General features: G+C 30.3%; 1 protein-coding gene across 5 annotated transcripts in view; it reads left to right on the top strand.

Moving 5' to 3' along the window:
- Positions 1-1,794: 1,794 nt before the first annotated feature.
- Positions 1,795-12,567, top strand: part of LOC143187526 (ras-specific guanine nucleotide-releasing factor 1) — a 245,855-nt gene continuing 235,082 nt past the window's right edge. For 3 of the 5 annotated variants that reach the window (XM_076391741.1, XM_076391743.1, XM_076391742.1), the window contains exons 1-2: positions 1,811-2,142; positions 5,293-5,523. In XM_076391741.1, the coding sequence (XP_076247856.1) occupies positions 5,496-5,523 (28 nt within the window). In that variant the 5' untranslated portion in view covers positions 1,811-2,142; positions 5,293-5,495. The other 2 variants (XM_076391739.1, XM_076391740.1) reach the window with 2 other exon arrangements.

Genomic DNA, 12,567 nt, shown 5'->3' with positions numbered 1-12,567 from the left:
TATTAGTCCATCACTGTAAAAGATGAGGAATGTCACGAAACACGTTATTGAGGAAATTGAGTTTTGATATTTTAGTCCATCAAAAAAGAAACAAAATTCACTATCGTCCATAGAAACAAGTTTTGGTCGTATTGTTAATTAGGCGACATAAAAAGAATGATCGATCAAATAGTAATTGTTTTAGAGTAATTTTAATCTTTTTATACTTTCTTTTCTTTTATTAAAATGAAAGAAAGTCACATTCTTTATTAATAGTCAAATGTGTTTTGTTTTACACATAGTTGTCATAGATAATACGTTTCATAAGATCGTTGAGTCTTAGAATTGCAAAATATTCTTAGAACCATAAGGACTGCATATTTTGCTTTTGAAATTGTTAGTCATATTTTATATGCCTTATTCGGAAATTCGAACTCCCCTTATTTCTAGTACTATTTTTTCTTATTTTTTTTAATGGCAATTAAATTTTGGATACTCATAGCCATTGTAGGTAGTTAATATTTATAATAGCAACACTTGCTCAAGGAAACAAAGAAACATTTTAACAAATCTTTCTCGCAACAGAAATGTACATTTCCCTACTATGACTTGATTTATCTTCACAACTTGATAGGATTCAGACTTATTTCCAGTACCGGATTAAGACCTTTAGGGGCCCTAAATAATTAAAAGATTTTGAAGTCTCCTTAGGTATATACGATATTCACTCCAATCTAATGTACGATTCCTCAGGCATTATCGATAACCTGACAGAAAAATGTTTTTAACAAAAGTTAATCAATTTTCAATTAGCTACAAATTGCAATTATTAAAATTGTCAAAAAATGTTTCTTCGACAAAAAGGTAAGCTTTACTTTTTTAGATAACGTAATGTATTTTTTATTTCATAGTATTGTGGCTGATGCCAAAAGGAGTTTAACAATAAACAATATCATAAACATAAACTACAAAATAAAATTTTATTTTTCAAGGGGAAACAAAATTTACAGTAAGGTGAAAAATTTATTTTTGTGTATTTCCACTTTACTTGTATTCAAATAGTTTTCTTCTACCTTTTCTAATTGCAAATTCTTTGATCAGGTCCTCAAAACTAATTACACCTAACCCAAATGCTTCTATATTTACATGGAAAGTATCCGAAGCGATGATTTCCGATTTTAATGAAACTTGGCAGGTTATCAGACTAGCCGAAAATATTCAATACGTATTTTTTATATCAGCTCTTATCCACGTTAAGGGGGTGAAAATCGCCTTAAAGTTTGGGGTAAAAATCATATTTCGCCCAATATCTTGGAATGTATTTGTTGTAGAAAAAAAACTTTAATCTAATTGAGTATAAATTTAATTTAATCTAATAATTTAACAGTTTTATAGCCCCAATTTCCCCAAATAAATGTACTACTAAGTTGGAAATCATGAAATATGGACATTCCTTGTTTTTTACCTTCCAAGGAATTTGAAATACTTAATGACTGGTTACATTTTAATGCATAGTATCAGTTTAGTGTTTCAAACTTTCTAAAAACATTTCATATGTACTGGTCTAATAATTGATCGAAAGATGAGGAGTCTGTTACAGCAAAAGCAACATGCGTTCGCTGAGTGCATCGATTTACGGCTTCCGTCGGTCATATTGAACTTGATCCCATTCCTGGCAGCCCAATTAGCCCACATATAGATCCGTCTATGCTGTCGCGTGGGGTGGCTTTGCCGGGAGTGTGCGCAGTGACAAGTAAGCGCAGCTTCTGGGGTTAGAGAAAAGGCAGAGCAGAGAAGGCAGCCCCATTAACCCGTGGCGACGCGTCGGGTAGGTACGTCGCAACCCTCGGCGCAGGATCATCTTTTGACCATGAGATCGTCGAGTGCCGGTAACAAGTCACTAGTCGCGATGTTCTCGTTTACAATTCGCCCTTTTGATTGCTCCTCGATCAACTCACACTCACACAACGAACTACTGAATTAATCGCAACTTAATTCGCTCGTTTTGCGAGATTCAGTCCTACGCAAGTGACGACATCAGCATCTTTAAACATCTGCGGTCCGCAGAGGCGCCAGGAGAGGGGTGAGAGAGAATCTGGAGCACGAACAGGTGGTGCGGTATCGGTCGACCGCTGCCGAGAGATATATCAAGGGAAGTAACAGGTACTGTAGCGAAAATGCTTTTTGCTTGTCTCTTTTTTCTTAGTCTGATTTTATCGTCCATGTATTGTCGATAGACGCGTTTATCGTGCACAGTAGTATCAGAACAGTATTATGTGATTATTTCAGATTCGTAGTATTTATGGAAAGAAATCGTTACATGTAGTTAAGGTGTGGAACGAAGGTTGACATTTGCATATTTTAAATAACCGTGTTAGTCGCATTTTTTAAATTCTTAATGGTGTAAATTAATATTGATGTTAGAACTCGTAGATACAGTTCGTAGACTGAATTTGTATTTTTATATATAGAACTATATAGACTTTGATTTTTAATTAAGCGAATTTAAATGGAATTAATTTCATATGAAATATTTGCAACGTAGTAAACAGAACCAGTCATCACTAAAAGACATTATAATTATTTCTTTCGAAGCAACTGCATAGAATTTGTATGCAGTATTTTATACGTCATTTTTTAAATATAAATTCTATTCATTAAGATCGATCAAATTTCACGAGATTTAAATGCCAGTTTGCATCTTCATTTTTAAGATATTAATTTATTTGACCAATTATTTTCAATACTATCTTTCCTGCATCATTTATTGTACGATACATTCTTAAATTTTGAATTTGTTAAATAAGTCATCTAATGTTACATTTGATTGTGGAAAAAATATTCAAATATTAGTAGTATTCCTAATAATTTTTCCAAAGTTATATGTAACGCATATAGGCAGTATGTACCGTACTTAATTAAATATGTTATAATCTTATCCACTGTGAGTTTAAATGCATGAGGTATTGTGAGGAAATTTATATTTTTAGCTCAGTTGAAAAAGTTGATAATTAGATAGAAAATTGTTTCAAAAAACATTTATTCTAATATAAAATGCTACCCCATATAAGTACCCCATATAAGCTAGTATAAAATAAATGAGTATTTTATTTAATAACCAATTAATGAAATAATTCGAAGGATTAACTCATTTTCTTATTCAAATAAACTAACGTATAATTATTTATATCAAATACTGTAATTAAATAGCGTCCAAGTTTGTTTCTTCAGTTTAATCATTTGACGTAAGAATAAAAATATGCCTCTGTGTATGATCTCAATCATTTAATAAACTAAAATTTCTTTTGCCACCAATTACACATGTTTCAGATGAACTTTAAGACTTTCTTTTACGAGAATTATCTATAAATGATGAAAACGAAATACCGATGTCTTGTACGATGCGAAACTGAAACATTAACTTTTACTATTGACACATACTTGTTTTGTTTTATCAATCTACGTCAATATTTTGACATTTATCGATATTTTTGAGAATATACCTCTACGTAAATTCAACCTCCAATACAAATATTTATAATTGGATACGTTAATAAGTTAAAAACTGTAAAAATTATACTCCATAGTGTTTAGAAAAAAAAATAATATTAGAAATAAATCACTTAGAACAAAAATAATTATTCTTTATTATATATTATTTTATTTATTATATGATGTATATAATAATTAAATACTGTACTATTAATTATATTTCGTAATCTATAATTAATTCTAATTTTTACTAATTTAAATGAAATTGTTATCGGTAATATTGATTGTAACTGCATATACGTACTTGTAATAACGTTTCATAACTTAAAGTATCTGGTTAGAGATAAAAACCCAGGAACAAATAAATTAATATTTTAATACATAAAGAGTCGTTAATTTTCCAGTTTTTTCCAGTGCCATGGTTGCTGCATTTTGTTCATTTGAAACCCTGGACACTATTACCTCCATGCATACAGGGTGTTACAGAAATAGGTGGTCAGACTTTGGTACTGTATTCTACACTTAAGGATGGGAAAAGGTCATGCAAGCATAGGTCTGGAAATTCTTCATTTTCGAGATATAAACATTTTTATTTGTAACTGAATACTTAACAAATTTGTAATTTACTCAAAGAAATTGTTGAAAATGACTTCCTTGTGCCATGAAATATATGCATATTCACATGCTATTAATCAATTTCGCCACCAACATCAGAGGTATTATTACTTTTCGTAATTCTACGTGTTATATCTATTCATGTAAAATTTTGAGATAAACAAAAAGTATTTATATCTCGAAAACGAAAAGTTTCCGGACCTATATTTATGTGACCTTTTTCATCCTTAGACTATATTATCAAAGTTTTGTCACCTATTTCTGTAACAATCCTTATAGGTTGTGGAGATAATGAAAAAGTGTAGTATAACACTCGAAAGAGAATAAAGCGGTCTGTCAAAAAATAGACAATATTTGTATAATAATAATTTTTTTATCAGTGTGTCTTTATTTCATCATATGTGTCAGCTTAGACTCAAATTGAAATTGTAATGAATTGCTGGATGGAAATATTTTTCAGTAAATAATATTTAGCCTATTTCTGTTAAATCATAGGAATTGGTTATGTTGAACCCGGATAACATTTATGATAGTATTAATATTTAATGTAAAATTATGTGAAAGTTAAATAATTTCATATAATTAGTGAGAAACATGATTCATATTTTTTTAAAACGAGCTTTCTTTAGCATCATTATAATAATTAAAATCTTTGAGCAGAAGGTTATGTATATACACATAGACAGTAAAACACATTTGATAGTAAACATCAAGAAATTATTTACAAAAAATATCCGAGGTGTGTGAACCGAACGAAACAAGTTACGAGTGATTTTTGAATTGTTTGCTTTGCAATACAATTATTTACTTAGCATTTTGTATAAAGGATATTTCTTCCATTTCTAAAATTTGTATTTGTGTCTTTAATATTGATTTAGAAAATATTGTATCAGGAAATCATTAAAACACCTTGTAAACATATTACAACGATATCATAATAATCTGCAGTTTGAAACGATCAGAAAGTATTTATACCATTATCCTTACAATAATACAAAACAGTAGATTCATTATTAATTATTTGCATTGATTGTATATTTGTAGAAGTCAGTTTTATTTCATTATTGTTTTCGAAAGCGCCCGTTAAGAAACATGAATATGTTACGTGTATAAACTATAAAGAGATATAACATTGTAGTTATTGAAGTTCATATGTCATTTCTACAATAGGAGCGTTTATGAATGAATTTTTACTTGTTTTACCAGATTCGTGGAAAAACTTTGCTGAGGAAACTCAAGAAATTGGAGTTCCTAAGGTACTTACACCGCAAAAAACGTCTGTATGTAACAACATACACGACAGCACGCTGTTATTTTCTACACCATCGCATCCTATACAGGGTACTCTGGACAATCAATATTTATTGCGGGGATTGTCGAAAGGAAGCACCCTTTGACGACCTGTGATCATGCTCAGCCCAAAGATGCAAAGAACAGGTAGTTTACAATTCAAATTATGTTTATATACAGTGACTAACGAAAGTATTCAAGCGCTCACATTTACGACATTCAATATGTGAATATGTACGTTAAATTCAAATGTTTCAAACAATGTACTATCTACAGCAAGGGGAAAGTCTCAAGGTTGTGTCAATGAAATTAAAAAATAATTTAACAAAGTATAAAACGTTTACTATGGATTCGTTACAAACACGTACTACAAAAGGTTGAAGAAATATTTGTATCTCTTAACTCTAAATATTGACGTCAGCACTGAATGCAAACAATACGACGTTCAGGTGATCTTAAGACATAGTTTAAATAAGAGTAATATAAAATTGTATATTGCAATAATAAGAAAGAATTACAATGAAGTAAAAAACGCTGAAATGTAAACGAGAAATAATACTTACAAAAAATAGCACGCCTCACTTGGCTCACAAAAGGTAGTATATTTCGACTATCCAAGAGAGAGTACATTTCATCTCTTCTTACGAATAGTAGCAAGGTTTCATTTTGCCACCAGAAATGATTTATTTCACCATTTTACCACGAAGAACATCATATTTAGACATTTGATAACACTTTTTTGTACCAAATCATATGAATGTGCTTTTCTTTGCGGAGGAAAACAAAACGTTGTATCTTGGATTACATTGAAGAGCATGTAATTTTCCCTAAGACAAATGGGACGTGCTATTTTTCGCACGTCGATATAACGAAGTCGCGACACTTCTATATATCAATCTCTAATACACTACGTAATATAAAATTAGAAACTTAATAAAGTCGTCCAAAACACTTGGCAAAGAAGAAAAACAAAGTTATTATTCACAAAATAAACAACATTCTGCTACATCACTCTTAAATTGTCAGGTCGAGATACAAAAGTATGAAAAATAAGTCCATTCCCAGTTGCATCGATGAATACTGTGGGCAAAGAAAAGATTGTATGAAAAAGTTATACAACAAATAAATTTTATAAAATAAATTTTAATTACATATTTCTAGTACAAATGGTCGAAATTATGCCTGGAGAGGACTCAATGCAATGTTGAACATACAGACCTTAACTTAAACCGCGGAATACTTCGGTAAATCGTGAAAGTACTTCGCTTATTGTATAAGGCTACATGATAGTTAATGACATAGAAAATTTTACGTTCATCCATGGTATACTCAATAAATATAAATTTCCAAGTATGTTGAAGAATAATCTTAAAAATAGTATTGAAAACTGGAATTACTGGAAAATTTCCATTTCCAAGAAGATAACAATTCAAAGTATAAAGCTTGGCTCCTGAAAGAGCTACTTTTGTAAAGAATACACCATATACATTGAACATTACACCGCAAAGTCTGAATCTTAATCCGCTCGAAAACTTATGGATTGAAATTGAAAAAGACTAGATAAATATGATATTATATGGAAACAGATGCTAAAAGACAAAGTCAGTGAAGTATGAAATTTCATTATAGAGTTATCGTGAAAACTTTAGGAGTATGAAGCGTCGACTTAAAGAAGTTATTACCTAAATTCCAAAGATAGAATAATGTAAAATGTGTTCTTATACTTTTGTAAGTCATTCAAGGTACGCGTTTTTAATGAACAGATTATAAATATACAGGGTGGAAATTATAAAGCGTTACAGACGAATAATTCCAAAAATATTGACTATACGCAAAAATGTTTCAGATGAAAGTTGTTCAGTACCGAGGGGAATATCATGTGGTGGGACTTTTATTTTTCCTGGTGAACGCACAAATGTGAAGTGAAGGTCACGACCATTTTTTCAAATGGAACCATACCTTTATTTTCTGCTAGTGTTGTAACTTATTTTAAGACGAATTTAAAAACTATCTACAGAAGATCATTCAAGGTCAAATTTGCAGAGAAATGTCGAAAAGGTGATCGAAATAAATGTATTGATAATTTAACGTAATTGCGTTCTATTTGTACAATAATACATGAATACGTTTATTTTCATTTCATTGATAACGACTTCGATGTTGTCCTTAGTATTGCTGATATTAAACATATGTTATTGTTTTAGTGTAAAAGTCCGAAGGTACGAAACGTGTGAATGAAATGAGTACACAATAAACTTGTAAAGAAAAAATCAAATTATTTTTCGGAAATAAGTTGAACACAGAGCATTGTTAAGTGCACTAAAGTACAAGGTAATCATTTTGAACACTTATTAAAGTACACATAAAATGCAATTACATTAAATTATTATCAATACATTTATTTCGATCACCTTCTCGACATTTTCCTGCAAGTTTGACATTGAATGACCTGTAGATAGTTTTCAAATTCGTTTTAAAATAAGCTACAATGCTAGCGAAAAATAAAAGCATGGTTCAATTTGAAAAAATGGCCGTGACCTTCACCTCACCTTCTTTGCGCGTCCACCGGGAAAAATAAAAGTCCCACCACATGATATTCCCCTCGATGCTCAACAACTTTCAGCTGAAATATTTTTGCGTATAATCAATATATATGGAGATATACATCTGTAACGCTTTATAACTTCCACTCTGTATATTGTGCAAATACTTCACTGAATTGACTTCTCATTATTTTTAATATTATTATTGTTGTTTATTAATGGTCAATTTAACATTATGAAAATACTCCAACAAGCATTTCTTAGATAAGAATTTTACATTTAACTCTTTGAATTACATTTAACTTGCCAGAGAAAGTTACATAATCAAAATAACAGCAAGATCGTTTAAATTGCAGATAAGCCGACTACTTCGATTTAAATAAAGATATTTATTTACAAGAAAACCATTTAGGATAACAGGATTTTTGATATTTAAGAGAAAGAACAAAATTATTAGTCATCAAATTTAGATGAGAATGTAGGACCGAGCTGTCCAACGATGGGGCCCTTCACTCACCTGGTTCCTCTTCTAATCGTTCGTGTAATCCACTAATGCATACGCCGTACGTAGTGTTTCAGCTTTTTTGCTAGTAGAGGCGGTACTTTATTATAGCAACCCATGGAACTTGTGATCAGTATTATGAAAGCAATAAAATATAAAAAATTTAGCTCATTTGATAGAAGCCGTGTTTCCATAAGAAATGTACGGGGTCTCTTACTTTGCCAAACTGTGTCAGATAAATTATAATCTTCAATTAGAAGTAATTTCGAATTACGTGTAGAGTTCAACGCAAGATGTTCGCTATGCCGTCAATGTAAAAATATGAAAACACTAGCGTTCGCGAACTGTTCGAGAGCAGTAAAGAAATTAAATTTCGTACAATTCGTCTGTTTGCAAATCTGTTCACATATTGTTTTTGTTCGCGAAAAAATCGACTAAAGGTGACAAAAAATTTGCGAACTGTTCGTTGGTGTAGAACTAACTTAACATGTAACTTAGGTACGAATAATTTGCATAATGGTAGTGTCGAACGCCCATATTGTAGTTGTAAAGTCACCTTTATTAAATCGAAAACTGTGAATCGAGAAATTTTCATATGTATAAATCTGTCAAAACTTACGTTTTCACCTCTATTATTTTCATTGTACTTATTAGATTACAGTTCACTTCCTTGTTAACTATTACATTATATTCGAGTTCACTTGTCTATTGAATATAATACATTAAGATTTATTTCCCTAGCATAGAGATAATCACCCTTATATATATATAAATAGCCAACTGGGTGAAATGGTCAATGTTGTTTATTGTTAGTTTTTGTTTCTGTTGGTGACACAGATTGATTTTCTTTGTACATTATTTAGATACATGAATCGACAATGCAATATAGCACAACAAGGTAGACAGAATATGATGCAATAAAAGGTTCTAACGAAATGACTGTTTGACGCATATGACTTATAAGAATTTGAAATCATAAACTAGTTAATACAAGTTTCGAGAATTTTTCACGGGCAATTAATTTTAATGTTTGTACAAGCGTAGAAATAATATTACATAGTGTTTTAATTTTGTTTCGATCTTATTTGTTCATATAACCCGTATGGGACAAGATAGTTTACTTGTCATTTTATCACGTGATGTTATATTCGCTTTATAATTTGTGTATTCTACAGTTATCTATTACAATGCCATGAAATTATATTAACACTTTATCTGCGGGAAAGAAAAAAATGCCGATACTGTTGACTGCAACCTAAAGAAATAGTAAAATATCAAGCGGACGAATTTGGTCACAGGATGCTTTATTAATTGCATGACACAGCATGAAATATGCTAATGTTTCATTAAAGTACAATATTACATGAACTACTCAATCTTGTACGAAATCTCGAAAGGTTGACTCATTCAAATGCTAGGATCGTATTCGTTATATTAATAGCACTATATTATCCAATAGTCGGGTAAGATGGCAACTTTACACACAATCTAATTTTTTACTTTAAACTAAAGATAACAGAAAAATATTTTCTGTGTATATATTTTTGTTTCTAAAACGTAAAATTGTTTGACTAAAATAATTTTTTTACATAAGAAATATAAGTTACATTTGTGTTTGCATAGTATGGCCATTTTACATGTATTAGATTTTAGGCGAATTAGTGACCAGTTACAGTCAAAAGTAACAGATACGCTCAATATAGCTGATGCGTTTAAAATCGACGTCGAAGTTGATATTTTGTTATCGACAGTAAAGGAGATGATTTAGTTTACGATACTATATTTTATTTGACTATAAAAGATTATTTCACGAGCGAAGCTATTGATCGCAAAGATATCTTTTTAACAAGTGATGAGCCATTATATTACTTTTAACTTGTTTGTCACGTTACTTTACCAAAAACAATCATATATGAAAGAAATCATTTTCAATTACAAAATCCCAAACTGTGCACTTCTAAAATGAAACCATGGATACCTCTGAATGTAAATGAATTACAGACATTCTTCGGTATTGCAATTCTAACTGAGCATATTCGAAATGGTGCAATGATAGATCATTGAAATAAGAATTCTCTCTTGTCAACTCCAATATATTGGCAATACTGATGGCGATATATTTGAATTGTATCGATATTTGGTATCGATACACATCAATAGCTGGGGTATCGATACACATGATATCGGGAATAAAATATCGATATTATCAATAATTAACGTACAATTAAAAAATAACATATTTCTTAAAATTGTCGTTGTTGTGTTATGTATAATAAATTCGATGATATTTAATACTTAACATACACATACACTAAACTTCATTACTTTTATTTTTTTAAAATTACAATTAGTAAAGCATTTACGTTAAATAACAAATAAATTAAACAAAGTATGGAAATAAAATAATAATAATACTTGCTTATGATAATAATAAAAGTTAAAGTAATAAATACGAGAAACAAAAAATTAATAATTGTTAAATTAATCGTGAAGATTGATTTGACATTATTTTAATACACAAATAAATTGAGTACTTTATAAATCAGTCTTTGCTTGAAATTATACGATATATATTTTATACTGTATAATATTACTGTTATACTGTTATAAAATATTACATTTGCACATTCACACAGTTTTTTACGAGAGAGCCGTTACATCATTGTCAACTAGAGATGTCCATGATCGTTGCGTCGTCGCACTTAAAGAATCGAAACTTCGATATTCATAAATGAAGCATCGATACTGAAATATATCGTTACTTGAAATATCAATACAAAATGTCGATATTTTTATTGAAAAGTGTCGATATTCGAAATATCGATATTTTTATTGAAAAGTATCGATACTCGAAATATCGATATGTATTGACCATCACTAGTTGGCAAGCGATGTTTCAACATAAATATACATCAATATTGCGTAAATCACCCTCTGAAAAACTTCAAAGTTATAATAAACGATCTGACAAACAATTTTTCTGATTCCATAAACCCGGAAAAAGTCTTTTCATCAGTGAGAGCTTACTCTTTTGGAAACGGAGGTTAAAGTTCAAACAGTATACACTCTCGAAAAGAAATCATTTCGGAATGAAATTATTCGAATTAGCTGATTGTAATAGAGAGTTGTTATTAGATTTTATGGTGTGTACTGCAACAAATATCGATGTCGAAAATTTCAGTTTTTGATATATAAAGAGATATTATTGTTCATTTTATAAAATCATATTCGTACATATTCCACACTATGATTGTAGACAATTGGTACTCATTTTCACAATTTGCAGAATTTTTGCATGATCGCTATACTGTAGTATGTGGAACTGAAAAACATATTACAAAAGTACGTGGAAAAAAGTTACGAACTCAATGTGTGTTTATGATTACACCAGAATGTGAAGTGTATTGATAAAATTGACAGACAGATATATTTGACAGCAACTGTCAGAAAATCTAAGAAATCGTAACGAAAATTATTTTATATTCAGTCGATTTGACACTTACAAGTAACGCCCACGTATTAAATATACAATATAAATATCGAAAAATGTCTCTTACTGTTTAACTTTTATAAGGCTTTGAAAATCCGCAGTTCATTTGATACAAACATCAAATGGGTTGAAATACCCGTTAATTTAATTAAAGTTAAAATTTAATTAATTAAATTAAAGGGTATTTATTTAGTCTATTCCATTTCGGGCAGACAAACTAAGTAATATCAACGATTTTCGATGTTGCTGTTAGGAGCGGAGTTCGTCTCCCGTTTGTTACTTACAATTTTGTTACCGACTGGGCAGGTCATACACGAGACGTACTTTATAATTTTTTTGAACTTACGTGTAACTATTGAGGAACTACTCTATGTTCTATCAATCTATTAACAATATTACGCGAAACAGTGGTGTAGTCGCGAAAGTAGAGCGATTTCTAAATTGTTACAGGCGGTCTTACTTCGCTATCTTAAATAAAGTAAATTGCTCGGACACAATACGTACGTATTAGTAAAATTTTACTTATTCAGAAAGGATAATGGTAAATAGGTCAGGAAATCATCTAGTCTTATACGAGGCCCGCTACACGTAATTACTTCTCGTGAGATTGGGGCTTTAGAATCATATTGTACTTCGAAAAATTAATTAATCAACTC

Source organism: Calliopsis andreniformis, unplaced genomic scaffold, assembly GCF_051401765.1.
Source record: "Calliopsis andreniformis isolate RMS-2024a unplaced genomic scaffold, iyCalAndr_principal scaffold0048, whole genome shotgun sequence".
NCBI classification, from domain to species: domain Eukaryota; kingdom Metazoa; phylum Arthropoda; class Insecta; order Hymenoptera; family Andrenidae; genus Calliopsis; species Calliopsis andreniformis.
Note: the sequence above shows the minus strand (reverse complement) of the source record. Positions and strands in the feature narration are given on the sequence as shown.